The following is a 16245-nucleotide window of genomic DNA, read 5'->3' as shown; positions in this document are numbered from 1 at the left end:
GATTTTGGTACTTTGTGAATTACCCACATTCAATTCTGCTTCACATCTCGTAGGGTGAGACTTTGTTTGCAACCTACTGTTTTTTTTATGTACTATAGGCTGGTTGCCTTGCTTGAAGCATTCCACTTGCCATCCTGGTCCCCACCCTTCGATTGCGTTCGATATCCGCCTTCTTTCGGCTATACTTTGAGATTCCGAGCTTAGATAGTTAATCAAATAGAACAAGATACACTATCCATAATTTTGTTGGAAGATTAATAGCCGAGTACTCAATAAACCATAGAATTTGTTGTATCCACTTGCGTTATACCATCTCGTCATGTGACGACAGTGACGAAATGAGCAACGGTGTCTGAAACGTCACTTCCCCAGTTGTCAACCACTGCACCACTTCTTGCAATCATCACTCTTCGTCTTCTCCATCGCTGATACTACCAGCTTGTCTCTTGTCTCTCTGATCTGAAGAATCACAAGGTATTACATTTTACTATCTTGAAGTTCTTCATTGAAAAAATGGTCAATTAAACTGCTAACTCCAAAGCCAAATGTGGTATCTAGACGATCGTGAACTATTTACAGACAAATATCGACATGAAGAGATCACCGTAGTCTCATGAGCCCTCTAAGCTGACTTCCATCGCTTCAACCAGTCCTGCGCATACCGAGCGAGGATACCATCCTGTACAATCCTCAACCGACCATTCCTCAGCGTCATACTGTCTTTCTCTGCTTTCTCAGTGAGAAACCTCACCGGCTTCGGGGCGCCCTCACTGTACATTGACTCATAATGAGCCGTCAACTTCACAGCAGGGTTGACCATCTCCTCTCCTCGAGCTTCACTTTCGCGAAGCATCTGCAGCCAGTCCTCAAACGGGACGGTCTCGAATGAGAATCCGCTCCGTCTAAGTGTATCGAGCAAAGATGACCATGTGAAGACACGCGAGTTGCAAAGGTTGTAGACGGTGTCGTCGACCCACTCGCCGGATGCTGTGCTGTCCCAGCGCTCCTCGAGGGAGTTGAAGGAACATGCACGGGCCAGTTCAAGCATGGAGCAGGCAAGCTTGTCGACGGGCAGCCAGGAACATGTGATGTCGAGATCAGGCAAAGCTTTCAGGGTCAGAGCTGAACGGATCATCAGAGGGATGGCCTCTGAGTCGTTCCACAATCCCTTCTTCGAGTGGCCGGATACTTGTCCGATCCGAAGGGAGTATGTGCGTGCACCAGCTCTGCGAGCATTGCTGACGATCTTCTCCCCGATCAGTTTTGAGCGTCCGTATCCCATCTCAAGAGCGCTAGCAAGATCTTCGATGGGAGTCTCGTCTACGTCAGACGAGGCGCCGAGAGCTGTTGAGATGGAGGAGCAGAATAGGAGAACTGCTGGCTCAGGGAGGTTCACGGATAGGGAGAGGTTGATGAGATTTTGGAGTCCTTTGATGTGAGGCTCGAAGCTCATGAGGGGAAGGTTGAAGTTGACGGGCCATGCGGTGTGGATGATGAGAGACACGGATTGTCGCATCTCCGCCATCATTTTCTCACCGACTCCCAGGTCAGGCTCTTCAAGAGAGCTGTTGAGAGCGACAATCTTCTGCAGTCGGTAAGGAAGGACTGAGAGGCCTTTCTGTGCGAGGGTGTCAATGACAGCTTTTTTGGGCTGAGATCTCCGTGTCAGGCAGTACACGGCAGACACACTGTCGTCGTTCAGAAGCTTGTAGAGAGTGTGAGCGCCGATAGAACCAGTTGCTCCAGTGAGGACCTGCGCTTGTTAGTCGACGACTCGATGCAGCTTGTCAGGAAGACTTACAACACTCTTTTGCGTTGCCGCGGAGCTGGGGCTTGGTGTGTGCCTCTGGAAGACGGAGTATTTTTCAATGAGTCCTGGCATCATGGAGACCTCATCCTCAGCCACATCTCGCTGACCGGACTGAACCAGGTGAATATGCTCTGCTAAGCGAACAATGTTTCCAGTTTCGAAAGCGACATTGTGGCCGATGTCCTTGGGGTCCTCTACTTTGAAGTCCCTCAATATTAAGCGACGGAGATGGATTGCCTTCAGGCTGTCTAAGCCCTCGGCGAAAAAGTCGGAGTTGGTAGTAGAGATGGGGAATCCAAGCTCTTCGTGACAAAGCTTGATCAAATGGTTCTCCGTTGCGGTCAAGTCCAGCTTGAGAGTTCCGTCGGCTGTTTGTTCGAGTTTCGTATACATGTTCTCGATGGTTACTTCATACTTGGCATATACCTGGGCTCTGATCATTGATCCCTTGTCTGTACGAGGACAGGCGCAGTCAATAGGCAAGACAAGGATCATGTCGCGGGATATTTGAGAAAATTGCTCTGCCCGTGAATTGGCATCTTCCACTGTTGGCCAAAGAAGATCCAAATACTCTTCATCAGAGAACATCTGGGAGTTTTCTGTGCGGAAAACCAGCAAGCCAGGAACGGCTTTGTTGACACCGACAACAACTGCTTCCTGAACAAGAGGGCTCTGCTTGATGCAGCCCTCAATTGGGAGAGGGAGGACCTTCTCACCATTGACAAGCGTGATTCGGTCATCCAGACGCGACACGTACTTCCATCGGTCGGCAAGAGTTGGGTGGGGAGTGAAGACGTCGCGAGAGTGGTATGAGCCAGGGGGCTCATTGGAATTTGAGGCCGTCAATGCAGGGTGGCCTTTGAGGTAGACGACTTCATAGAGCGCGTCACTGATGGGTTTCATCCAGATGAATGGCTTGATGTTGTCGAAGAAGCGCATATAGTTCCAGAAGGGATCTCCTGCTGGCCGAGAGATCGACTCGGCGACCAGGCCGGCTTCCGTTCTAGAAGCGAGTTAGCAACACAACTAGCTGAGAATGCTGATGGATACATACAGCCCGAATGAACCACCGAATCTAACACCCTCGTCTACAAGTCTATCACCCAGCTCGTCAGGGCATGGTGCACCGCCGTATGTGACAGACTTGCAAGCTCTCAGCGCTTTTAGCCCGCGTGGGCTGTCGACAAGGAGTTGGAGCAAGTATGGTACGCCCTGGACCGATTCGGGTTGTGCTGCTTCCAGCGCAGCAACAGCCGTACTTGCGGTCAATGGCAGAGAGGCATCCCACATGTATGCTGTTCGTCGCATATACATGGCTTGCAGGGCTGTAGATAGCCCGTGAAGATGATACCATGGCAATGAATTGAAAGAAGTGAACCCAGGACCCCGCATCGGATGCGTCATCAAGGCTTTGTGACTTAAGAAGAGAGGCTTGGGGGTACCTGTTGACCCTGAAGAGTGCAGGATCAGAGCAATCTTTTCGACTTGGAGTTCGGGACGACGACTCCGACATATCACAACAGCATCAGAGTCTTCTGATAGGTCCTCTGGAGAAGGTCTTTCGATGATTGGGCGACACGCAACTAACTTTAGACGAAGGACTTCACCCATTGTGGCGCGAATATTCGGCGATTGGCCATAGAGTATTGTGTTACAGCCGACCGTGTCTAGTAAGGAGACACACGCTGTGGCCGATAGGCGTGGTGATAACATCATGACCGTATATCCGAGTCTGCTAAGAGCAAAGAATGTGATCACCATGTTGAGATCTGATAGGGTGAAGAGAGCAACTGTTGCTCCTTCTTTTCGGGCCTAAGGGAGGGTCAGCTTCACGAATAATCTGCAGCGTTTAATCACATACCGGCTTGAAACCGTAGTCCATTAATGTGCAGACCGCATAGTCGATCATGCAGTCAAGATCCTGACCGTTGAAGTACTCATAGGACACGGATCCGTTTTGGGAGGGCTTGGGATAAGCCAAGATGGGATGTTGAATATAATCAGCTGCTCGCAGGCGAATCAAGTCATCTAGGAGATGAAGACGGCCGAAGCGTGCAACAACCTGTTCTGTGGTGTTTGTTGTCGGCTTGGGGGCTCGGTCTGTGACCCCTTCATACTGAGGAATTCCCATGATGAAAGTTGACGAAGCTGTACATCAGATAAACCTGAGATGCTGATGCTGGGGGGAACCAGGGCCTATTTAAGTCCAAGAGCTAGGCTGAGGTGGGTAGATACATCGACCATTTTTGCTATTTCGCCTGGAGGTCGGCGGAGATGAACCGAGTCCGGACCTAGGAACAGTCGCGGCCTGTTGGTTCCCACAGTTTGGGTTTCCGATCCCTGCACAAAACGAAGCGGTGTATGACTAGGAAACGCAAACTGTCAGGCTGATGATCTCCACTGGGAATGACGTTCCCTCAGACACTAGGACCATCAGGAGAGTTAATTACAGGGGCCACTACGTATGCGAACTGTGGCAAGTCCTAAAGCTAATCAGAACCCTAAAGCCAGCACGGGCCCAAATCTAGCCGGACCATGGATGCACGATCGCGATCAGGTGCTGTCAAATCAAGGAACAGAGCTGGCCTGATTTGGTCTGGGATGACACCAATGCTCCTGCCTGTCCGTGCGATGGTCCAAGCTGACTGGATGACAGCGCGCGGGTGCGGTGAAATTTGTCAGTCACACTGCAGCAGATGATGCACGAGCGGAAGCACAGTTCGCAGCATGATGGGCTGGTTGCATAATGTTGCATCCCGCGACATAAGGACGACCCCCAATAGTGCAGGGATTGTCAACAATCAGCGTCCATCCAGCCGAGGGACTAGGGCAGGCTAGGATGAACTCCCGCCCCAGTAACCGGGTTCCCGGCCCAGGAACCTGGATCGCGCCCTCGGGAGTGGAAGATCGATCGCTGATCAGCTTTCTTACAGAGACAGCTAAGCAGTGGACAACCCCTCTTTGCTTTGTTTTTCCTCTATATTTGTTTTTTTTTTTTTCCTCCTCGGCTTTGTTCGCTCCCTAGCCTTGGGTTTGGGACTTTTGGGAAGGGAATGCGAGGCCCGATGTCCTCTCAGGCTGACAAATGCCCACCCTTCCCAAAATAGAGTGTCACAGCAAAATTGGCTGGGGATGCTGTCTCCACCGACAAAAGACGATGTACCCGTGCAGAAAGCCATGTCCGAGTACTCGTGTTCAACCTTCCTCGATGGCCTGTTTCTGACCTGTCTACTGGAGTGGGGCCTTAAGAATCTGGCTGTCGCAGACTTCAGCCCCGGTCTCGACGGGGCATCTCCGTTCTATAGTGAAAACAACCGACCCCTTGCACTGTCAGGAAGTACGGAATACGGCGGACAGTGAACTCGTCTCACGCCTGCACCGCCACCCGAGATGGCTTGGAATTGAATTCGCTAGTTTAGGTCGAGTCATTTATTGTCATACTAGCCATAATGGCCGCCCTTCAAGTCGACGAACTGGCCCGTGCACCGGACTTCTGCAGCTGGTACTTTTCTCCTTTGCATCCATCAAAGCCCAGTACTTGGCCAGTGCGGACCGTGCGAATATCCGCAATACCGGAGCGAGGTGCTCGATTGACAAATTCTCCGCCTCACTCCTGCTCAAATTTCTTTTCTCCTAATATTATGCTCTATATGATTATGACTTCGATATCGTTTCTGGATCTGAAGTTGGTTTCACATACAATGCTTGCCACTGGAGCTAGAAGATTCTGCAACACGGTAGCCCGATCATTGATCGATTCTGCTCTATCAATAGGTCCAAATTCCCATCCGATCGGAACGCCACGAGCTGAACTCGGGTGGGTCAAACCAAGCCGTACTTCTTACGATGTGACCTGTCCGACGGAGGCAAAAGTCCTCCGCGACTTGCCGGGAAGCGCCCTCTAGATATTGCCGCTGTTGAAAACTCACCTGGCACATAGTACCACCCGATGGGGCCCCGGCGCTACGATAAAGGTATGTACCCATAACTTCCGTCCAAAGTGGAGCGACCTGGGCCGGGAGGTTGATCCGCCGGTAACATTGCAGGTTTGGGATTTAGTTGCCATGAGGTGCAGACTGAAGGCATCAATGCTGTCAGTATCCATTGTGGTTGGCCTATCGACTGCTTTCACCTGCTTTTAGCCGCTCACCGAATCTTACACAAGCACCCCTATCGACAATGCCGGCTATCCGATCCGCCACCCTAAGCCGGGGAGCTGAAAAAGAAATGACCAATATTGGGTTACCAGCGCATGATCTATCTAATCTCCCGCCTTTTATTCCTGAAATAGTGCGATAATTCGTCACGATTGGCTGGTCCGTGTACCAAATTGCAGCCGGGATTTTAACGTAAGGCGGAATTGTTGAGGGATCGACGGTCTAGCCCAACTAACCACCCTATAGCTCGCATCCATGGACATTCAGGAAAGATAAGCACCTTTGTGTATGTGTGGTCAAGAGTCCGATTCAACTAGCTAAGGCAGAAGCGCAGTTCCTCCCCGATGCTTGGGCCATAACAGTAACATCGATAAAAAAGCAACAACTAACACTTGACACTACACGGTAGAATGACTGGACCGGGGAGTAAACAATGATCTACGCGGGTGTCACCACGGCCGGTTTCCATACTGTTGGTATGACCCTGCAGTTCATACAATTTGTCGCCTCACTCCATACTTATGAGGTACTAGCACCAGGCTAGCGACAATATCATTTGGACCCGAGACTGCGATACTGCGATCGCAAACGTGTCGGACAAATTCATAGCTTCGTCGATCGTATTGCACACCACACTCAGACTTTTAGTTAGATGATGATACGCTTGCCTCACTTGACGGCGATAAGCACGGACCTGGAGTCTATTTTGCGGCCAATCTGGACCAGACACCAATCGGATTCCAGATGCAGGTCTCTACCCAGGTGCCTGGAACGGATCCGTATGGTTTGATATCGCAACAGTGCCGGAATACTCGATACACCATCCGGTAGGAGCGCCTGGTTGAAACATTGGCTTTAGTAGCAGACCCCGAGGAGGGGTTGCTTCTTTGTTGCTATGTTGGGCACATCTGTGTGGTCAGACCAGACGATCTTACCTAGCGATCTCCGCGTCAGACAGACAGCTAGTCGGAGCCATAGCTTCATACATAAAGCACACGTACATACATACTTACTTACCGACATACTGACTCTAGAGGAGCTTGGGCCAGCCGGAGCGGTGGCCATCTTACGGGGTCTGACGGACATTTAGCATTTAGTACTTTCGGAGTGGCGTTGTGGCGCTGGTCCAGGAACAAGGTAATCGGGAGACCCCAACCCAGCGGTACTGTGCATCTATCTAGCGGGAAAATCTCTTACTGAGTGTGTCTTAAACAATGGGCGGAGCAGCCCGGATTACGACAAAGTTCTGCATATGCGCCAGGATTCATTGAACTTTCATCAGGAGGAGGGGAGCAAAGCCCGTGCGAAAGTGACCCCAGGCTATTGAAAGCCATTGCCACAGATAGATTGGGCGTCCCTTAATGGGAGGAGGTTCGTCAGCTGGACCACAAAAAGTAAAAGCCTGGGGAAAATAGTCGGAAAAGATACGGCTGGACCAACTTCAACCTCTGCCCCGTGCGACGTGATTCATGCGGCGATGCGTCTGCTACTGCTATTGTGTCATGATGATCTGGGGCCTCGCCCGACAATCTGCATCCGGAACTATTGGAAAAGCATCGACACAAAGTCCCAGATTGAAGTGTCCTGCAATTATCCTTGCCTTGGAGTCCCGGCGGATGCGACCGGCCTGCCAGGCTTGCTTTTTCCAGGAGTCCGGGTACGGGCATCATTGCGCGATTGGTATCCTTGCTGATTGATCGACTGCTTGAATTATTGGATTATTCCAGTTCTGGGTCGGTTTTCTGTCCCGTGGAAAGTGCTATATAATCCCTTAACCTGCATGTTGTTTCACCGCTGCTACATCTTTGCATCTCACGCATTCCCATACCACCCAACTATAGCATAGTCTTCTGTATCCTCTCACATTTACTACTTTGTATGATAAAAGATGGCTGTCGACCAGTCCAAGGTTCTCTCCCTAGTGGAGACCATCAAGCAGACAGCATTGCAGGACCAAGGTGCATGCCGCTCTGCACAGTCGCATTTCCAGCTGCTCGGCTTGATCGACGAGCTGCGTCTTGCAGTTGAGACTCCTACGGAGACGGTGCTGCGCTTGATCTACCAGGTAAGTTGCTTCTTTCCCTTCCGCTCAGGTGATTATCGCTTAACGTGCATGCAGCCACCGCAAAATGCAGCCCTCCGCACCGTTATGGATCTCGGTATCTTCCCATTGTTGGTGGAGCAAAGCAAGCGCGGGATGTCGGCTACAGAGCTGTCGGCACAAACTGGTGCTGAGCGCGGATTAATTGGTAAGATGATCGCCAAAGTCTTCACGGTCTCTGCTCATACCTATAGTCCGTCTGATGCGAGTCATGACCGCACTGGGCTTGTGCGCAAACCCAGAATCCGAAGTATACATTGCGACCGACAAGACCGTCGCACTCACTCAGCCGATCGGAAGAGATGGCATTCCTTGCATGTAAGTCGCTATATTGATTACCTGCACTATTGCATGCAATATTGACGGCATAGATACGATCTGACTCTTCCCACTCTCGCTAAACTTCCTGACTATTTTCGGGAACACCGCTACATCTCCCCAAAGGAGTATGCCCGTTCACCCATGCAATGGGCAGTCGGGAAGAGCCAGTTCGAATGGCTTGCGCAGAACAAGCACCGCCAATCGCTCTTCAACTCGTACATGTCTAGTCGTCGTCATGGCAAACCGAGCTGGTTTGACGTGTATCCCGTCGAGCGATTGACAAATGATGCCGTGGACCACCAGGAGGCTGTTTTCCTCGTCGACGTAGGCGGCAACCAAGGCCATGATCTGGTGAAGTTCCAGGACAAGCACGCCGAGGTCCCTGGCCGGCTTGTCCTACAAGATCTGCCCAAGGTGGTGTCTCGCTGTCCTGGGGGGAGAATCGAAGGAATGGGGTACAGCTTTTTGGACCCGCAGCCTATCAAGGGTATGCAATATCTCTCACGGACCTTCAATCGTTTCACTATCAAAGCTAACATACACACAGGCGCCAGAGCATACTACTTCCGCGCTATCTTCCATGACTGGCCAGACCACATCTGCCGCAAAATTTTGGTCAACACCATTTCTGCCATGGATCCTGAGTACTCCCGCATCATCATTTCTGACTTTGTTCTACCGGACACGAACGCCCCGCTCCTGCAGTCATCGCTGGACATCCAGATGATGAGCATCGGGTCGGGTGTGGAGCGCTCTGAACGCCAGTGGCGCGAGCTGCTCGACGAAGCGGGATTGGAAATCACCGGCATTTGGAACAGTAACCCGGGGATGGAGTCTGTGATTGAAGCTGTACCCAAGCGAAGCCAGCGCTGTTCCAGTCCTTGATGGCGTAACCTTGATACCTCGTTTAATGTTCTTCGGCGTTGGATCTGTCATATTGTCTGTGCGCGTTCTGGTTTTGAGTTTCGTTTACTTTCTTAGATATCCCAGTGGTGGCTAGCTGATTCGTTTCTGGTTGTTAATAATATAATGTGATACGAAGTCATCAATCCCTTGCTTGAAGCATCTCTTATTGAACCTTTCTTAGTAATAGTCACTGCGTCACGGCTGACAGCCGAACTACCTATTTCCCGGCCGTGTGTATGTGGGGGGAATATACATATGTCATGCAATAAATGACTGAAACCGAACCCCCCTTGCCGATAAATAACCTTTTCTTATATATATATTTGTCTTCGATGAATTCTGCAGCAGCTGCAGAACCCCCGTTAGGTGACAATCTCGCATAATTGCATACGCAGTTATGTTATAAAAAGTGCAAGAAGCTAAAGTTTATTTATTTTTATACTACTGCTACTACTACTATTAGTACTAGTAATTAGTGTTTGGGTTCTTTTGCCCCTCCATTCCCCTCATCTCGCTAGTTTAATCAACAGCTTGCGTCATAGATTTATCCTATATCCCGCATGCGTGCATGCATATATCGACATTGTATTTCCTGCACGATTGCCGTTTCAGATGCACGGGATGAGGGAGGGAGGGGGTTGGCGTGCGGTGTCATATTGTAGGTAACTTTATGTTTTGGGTGGTGGTTTGGGAAATGTGATGGTGGTGGTTGTGGTGATGGTTGTGGTTTCACCGCTAGTATAGAGTTTCTTTGTATGATATACTTAGTCCATCTTTGTTCATAGTGGGTGTGTGACTAGTAAGAGTTTATAGTAGGCTGAGATATATAAGTAGTTAAGAGAGAGAGAGAGAGAGAGATTCAGGCTGTCACAGATACACAGATGCACTGCAGTGTGTTCAGTTGAAGCTCTTTGTGCGTTGTTTGGTAGTGTCCTGTCTATGGATATATATTATGTGTTATCTACCGTGATCCTTGCCCATACTGTAGAACCAAGTACTAATCAAGCTGATGGCTAACTACCAACAAGATAGGAAGAAGAAGAACAAGAGTAAGAAGGTAATGAACCCCCCCAACTCAACTACACATATTGAGTGCTGAAACTAACCATTACTCAGTGGTTAGTACTAATTTCTGCCACCCTGTCTGAAGGCGGTCAAAAAATATACAGATTGCCGGATGACTTTTTCGGAGCTGTACGAAAAGTATATCCGTTTATAGCCGTCTATATCCGCACTCTTTCTTGCGAGGTTGATCGAGTTCTGCCGCTTTGGGCGGTAAGCGGAGCGGTCGATGTGGGCAGTAAGTATTTGACTAGGGCGGGTTTCTGAAAAATTGAGGTAGTAGCTTGATAATGGACGGCGATGATGGCAGAATTATTGTCCCAGGGGAAACCTGTTTACTTTTGACTGAACTAATTAATTCATGAGATGACATGGTTCTCATTCTACTTTCAGTAACCCCTTGGACCTGGTTGTTTGAACCGTTGGATCATGGTCCTAGGTTAAGGCGTGCCTGTTTGCCTCTAAGTATTCGGTCATGTCCGTGGATTGACTTTGTGGCTATGCTGTTGTTCTTGCCTTTATTTTACCTAGGGATTTGTGTCATATATTGGAGAGCCATGAGGGTTGGTTTGTCATTCTTCTGGTTTACGAACGCTTTCTTCTGGTGTCCTGGTTAGTTGGGTTTGGTACGGTAGTGGTACCTTCTAAGCTTCGAGCTTTAACCTTGTGGTTAATCCTATTCCTCAGAGCTGAGGCTGGTGGTGATTGGCTGGTTGGTGGCTCCGTGTATTCCTTGTTTTGTTTTTTTCTGGTGTTATTGCTGCTCGTTGTTTAGGTTGTCGTTCGGTAGGGCGAATTCTGAGCAAGACGAGGTAGGTCGGTAGATATGATGGTTCCCTCTTATACAAGCTATAACTCTCCATCATGGGATCCACTATCAGGTGGCAATCACCGACAGGTTTCCCTAATGCCGTCTCCAACCATAACCTAGTACACTCCCTGTCTTCTTTCACATACCCTAGTAAATCACTGTTGTGTCGGAATTCTGCGATACTCTCCCATAGCTTTACCATTGTTAGTATCTTGAGTAGCCTATATAATTCCTTACACCCTCTTCCGCAGGAAACACCTGCACCATATGGAATTTCGTTCGGCGTCTTCTCGACGGTTTCAGAGCGATCCGTGATCAGCGTGCCTATTTAGTACGTTGCGGCGCAGGAGTGATTTTATGTCAGAGGTAAGAGATCTCGGAACCTTTGTATATCTTGAAGGGGCGGTGTTGGTAGGTATAGCCTATTTATTTACTTTGTCCGGTCAGTTATAATGATCCAGCCTCTATTGCTTCCGTAGTAAATGTTGGGGCAATGGGGTAGATAGGTGGGAGTAACACACCGAATCCACTCCAGACGCGAGTGCATGGTTCTGCGATATGGCTTTATGGCTTTTGCAACGAACAGGCTTGATGTTTTCGGGTGTATGCGACACGAGCAAAGAACGTAGGATGAGGTATCATTGATGGATTGAGATGCCAGAAGAATAAGCCGCTTGAATTCATGGCATAAAGGTGTTCTGATGGATGACTGCTAAAAACACTGTGGCAGCGCCCGCATCAATAGTAGTATGCTCAGCAGCAAATATGTAGATATCCATTGTGCAAATGGGGGTGATTGATGATCCTTTAAGGATGGAGGTAGAGAAAGGGGAGAAGGTGAGATCATCGAGGACCGGTGGGTGTTTGCATTGTTTGGTCGTTCGGCGGAGGCGGTCCACTTGATGCCTGAGGAGTCAACGCCATCCTCCCCTTCTCTCTCTCTCTCTCTCTCTCTCTCTCTAGTAACAAATATAATCCTCTACTCCTTACTCCATGCCTTCTGCTCTCATCATCACACTAGGATATGGCATTGCATCAAGCAGTATACCTCTCCATATTAAATGGAGACTAGCAGACTTAGTAGCCATATTGCTACAACGACTGTCGCAGCGACCGGCAAGGTGTCTTGCCTGAGTTGATCCATCTGATTAGTCTTGGTCACCACGAGCAGCTAATCTGAGGGCCAAATGATACTCAGTAAACAATGATCGACAGGCGCGTCCCACTCGATTCATGGCATTCATTCTTTGGTCCAGTCGCTTAAGTGGAGCAAAACTAGCCAACTCAAACTTAGCTTAACATGGAATAATAGCATTGGGCAGCTACACTCTCTACTATATTCGATGGGAAGCGGACCATTAGCACACAGCGTTTTGGGGACAACCAGACACCCCATATCAATGTCTTGATCAGGGGTGATACTTGTCGGCCTCTCTTAATAGCCGACAGGATGACATTTGAGTGTCATTTGACAGCTACAGCTACAGGAGGCATAATCCCTAGCACATGCGCATGCAGAGTGATACCCCAATATATATAAGAGAACAGTGAGAAGAACGGCTGCGCATCAAGGTAATCCTTCCGATGTCTAGCTGATGCCAACTTGAAGCATGTTCAAAGTAATTTCGACGGCTCGAAAGTAGACTGTCTTCGCCACGACTGCGCCATATAACCATACTTCTGAGACAGACAAGACTGGGCACCTCTTCCCAGGCAGGCTCGGCCGCCCTGTCGTGATATCACTACACAGACGGTTAACCTGATTACGCACTTGCACCGGAAGGCGGCCTGGTGCAGATGCAAGGCAGAGTGGCGTTGGCCGACCTTGCCAATGCGAGTAGGCCAAGAGCTGAAGCAATCCTCTCGGAGTTCTCTGAAAGGGCAAATCAGGGCTGTCGTGATTACTTGGAGGCAAATTGAAGCAGTTGACTGGGTGACTTGGTGAGTCCGGAGACCCCCGTAGAAGCAGGATACTCGGCACACGAGTTGCCTTTCTGGTCAACAATGGGTCGCTAAAACTGCCGATTGGGTTCTGCAATGAACATCGATGCATGCATATATTGTCTATAAAAATGCAGTATCACATCATGTTCTGTGATTGGTCATATTCTGCTTACTGGACGCCTGAAGATCACCAACCAGGCTCGAACACGAATTGCGCCACGATGCTGACCATGTGTCCTAGTGGTGATCTAGGCTTATATCAGACTGATTGGACTTCAGCCTTTCTTGCGATGAAGGATGATTGGATGGCTCTCTCGAGATTGACTCAAAATCAAGTGACCCCAGAGGGCCCGGTAAGGCATCGCCCGAGCACGAACTACAGCAAACTCTTGCCATTCGTTTGTCGATCAGCTGAATTCATACATGAAGCTGACTTCATGGCTTACAACAAGCTAAGCCCTGCATATGCGGTGAGTCAACCAGCCATCCTGCCAGGCTATTGTTATCTCCACAGGATCGACAGTGCCCCGACACTGCCAACTCTTTGGACACCTCAGCTGATGGTGGGAGCGGAGCTGTCAGGCAATGTCGGCCCTTTTAAGCGCAATGTCGCCCAATCTCGGCACCGGTTCTTTGAGACTCCAAGCTGCTACGAACTAAGAACAAAATGAGTCTCGACCCGTGCAACTGCTTGTGCCCGCCAGACCGTCCGACGCGAGAGCTGGTTCTCTGTTTCGATGGAACAGGGAACACGTTCCGCGTGGACGGCGGGGATAGCAACATTCTCAAGATCTTCCGCATGCTAGACCGCAAGAAGGAAAACCGATGTGAGTTACCTTGATAACTGTACTGGACACTGGCTGACGTGATTAGACTGTTACTACCAGCGTATGTTGCCCCACTTGAGTGATATTACCAATTATTAACATGGTGCCAGCCGGTATTGGAGAAGACATCAGGCCTGGGACCTTCGCCAACGCGGCTGTCCGTCCCTTTAGCAACATCGCCCCAAATGCGATCATCGATGAGGCGCTCGCGACCTCATTTGCCCAGCATGTCATCTATGGATACCGTTTCCTCGCTCGCCGCTGGATTCCCGGGTCGCATATCTACCTGTTTGGGTTCTCGCGTGGGGCCTACACGGCACGATTCCTCAACGAGATGCTTGACTTTATTGGATTAATTTCAGCCGATAACGAGGAGATCATGCCACTTGTCTGGGAAGCGTTTACATCGTACAAGTTTGCCAACAGTGGCAAAGAATCTGAACAGGCCGAGTATTTTCTCCGCATGTGCCGCGACACGATGTGCCGATCCGTGGGCCGCGTGCATTTCCTGGGCCTTTTTGATACAGTCAACAGCGTGGCCAAGTTCAACATCTACGATGATCATAGAGACATGCGAATCCAGCCGAAACCGCGAATCATGCGACATGCAGTCAGCATCGATGAACGTCGAATCAAGTTCCAACCAGTGCTGTTCGAGAAGCTACGGGCGCATGGGAGGATCGGCCGGGTGAGTACATGGGCTGAGCGGGCGGACGTTGAGTTCTGGGGTAGCGACTTGACGGCGTCTCCAGAGACGGAGTTCGAGGAGGTCTACTTTTCTGGCGACCATAGCGACGTTGGTGGTGGATGGCCGCGTGAGTTGGGCCGAGACTATGTAGCCAGCCAGATCCCCCTGATGTGGATGGTCGAGGAATCCATCGAGGCCGGGCTTACCTACGAGCCTGAACAGTTGCATAAGCTTGGCTGCTTTGACTTTAGAAGGCAGGAGCACAGCAACCCAGAAGTGATACACCAGGCTGAGCGAGCTATCCTGCATGATTCCCTCATGTATGACTCGGGCAAGACTCTGGAGACGTTATTCTGGCGAGTTCTCGAGTGTCTGCCCATCAAACGGCCTAAAGTGGCACCGGATGGAAGGGTGCAGTCGACGCGATGGCATGTCGGGGGGTTGCGACGGCCGCTGCCACAAGGGGCCAAGCTGCACTACAGCGTGATTGAGCGGCTCAAGCGGGACCCGGACTATCGGCCCTACAATCTCGGGGTGGGAAATATGGCGGAGGTGGACGAGGTCATTGAGGGATGGAGGCATATCGTGCACGACAAGGATAGTGGCCATGATAAGGAGATCGAGGAGGCGGAAGAGGTGCCTGGGGACGAACGGACTCGGCGGCGCCGGACGTTATGCGAGTATTATGTTTGGAAAAGGGAGGCTGTGGATGGCAGGCCGCGAACTAGGCGGTCGGACTTGTGCTGCTGAAGTTGATGACTATGTATGATAGACGATTGCGAGCGTTTTTTGTTGTTGTTAGATAGTATTTTTAGTTGTTTATACATTAGCTCGATTTACTTGATACCACCGTGGGATGACAACCGAAAGCTCATGCATTTCGAAGTAAATGACGTCGGAGCTAGTCAAAGATTGCTTTCCTACATATGTAGGTACAGGAGACCAACTTGTCAGCACTCTGGAGGCTAGTAACTGGAGGTGAAACATTATGATCAATTGAAAATAAATCTTGAATTTGACTCTATATCATTCTTCTTTGTCATGCGGGGTGAACGCTACAGAATTCCAGTAATGACTACCAGGACTACGCACCAATGGAAAGAGTCAATCAAACTAGATGTCTTGAATATATATCTAACTCAGTGTTACTCATCTAGACAGTTCTGATGGATTCGGCGGTGAAGCCGAGGTAGTGTCTACGTGTTGTATGTTATGCAATACAACGATGCTAACTAAAATCTGCTAACTCAAATAAATACACTATATTCTAAATGCTGAATATGATAGAGAGTAGACTCAAGTTATCCCCTGAGGACATTATGCGCATGGACAAAGTATCTTGGGTGTATCAACACGACCTTGGTGCCTTATTCATGCCTGAGGAATAAATGAAACGGGGTTTAGTCCAACATCCGGGCAGTGCCGTTGAGTGTAACAGCAGTTCCCCCGATCGGTGATTGGATATCTCATTTAATCTGCAACTAGATCGTGATTTACTACTGTCAAACAGTCTGCTTCACCCTGATATATGATAGGATGTCAGTCTAAGGTTGCCCAGATGGATGATGTCCCTCCAAGGATTTCACGCCACCTGCAAGAATCCCAGTTCATGTCACGC

General features: G+C 49.8%; 3 protein-coding genes across 3 annotated transcripts; 2 read left to right on the top strand and 1 right to left on the bottom strand.

The window, feature by feature from the left end:
- Nucleotides 1–503: 503 nt before the first annotated feature.
- On the bottom strand, nt 504–3969 carry BO85DRAFT_416694 (NRPS-like enzyme). The gene is made up of 4 exons (XM_025657746.1): nt 3672–3969; nt 2865–3622; nt 1802–2813; nt 504–1753 (listed from the first exon to the last, which is right to left on the bottom strand). The coding sequence occupies exons 1-4, from the start codon at nt 3939–3941 to the stop codon at nt 623–625; spliced, it is 3171 nt and encodes a 1056-aa protein (XP_025517427.1). The 5' UTR covers nt 3942–3969; the 3' UTR covers nt 504–622.
- A 3801-nt stretch (nt 3970–7770) lies between these two features.
- BO85DRAFT_518320 (S-adenosyl-L-methionine-dependent methyltransferase) lies at nt 7771–9439 on the top strand. Its single transcript, XM_025664967.1, has 5 exons — nt 7771–8032; nt 8087–8216; nt 8263–8386; nt 8440–8876; nt 8937–9439. Exons 1-5 carry the CDS (start codon nt 7856–7858, stop codon nt 9272–9274), a joined length of 1206 nt encoding a protein of 401 aa, XP_025517426.1. The 5' UTR covers nt 7771–7855; the 3' UTR covers nt 9275–9439.
- Nucleotides 9440–13444: 4005 nt separating this feature from the next.
- BO85DRAFT_243744 (sporulation associated protein) lies at nt 13445–15412 on the top strand. Its single transcript, XM_025654863.1, has 4 exons — nt 13445–13582; nt 13695–13939; nt 13986–14000; nt 14050–15412. Exons 2-4 carry the CDS (start codon nt 13780–13782, stop codon nt 15375–15377), a joined length of 1503 nt encoding a protein of 500 aa, XP_025517425.1. The 5' UTR covers nt 13445–13582; nt 13695–13779; the 3' UTR covers nt 15378–15412.
- Nucleotides 15413–16245: the final 833 nt, after the last annotated feature.

This window comes from Aspergillus piperis (assembly GCF_003184755.1).
Source record: "Aspergillus piperis CBS 112811 unplaced genomic scaffold BO85scaffold_5, whole genome shotgun sequence".
Taxonomy (NCBI): Eukaryota; Fungi; Ascomycota; class Eurotiomycetes; order Eurotiales; family Aspergillaceae; genus Aspergillus; species Aspergillus piperis.
This window is presented reverse-complemented; position numbering and strand designations above follow the sequence as displayed.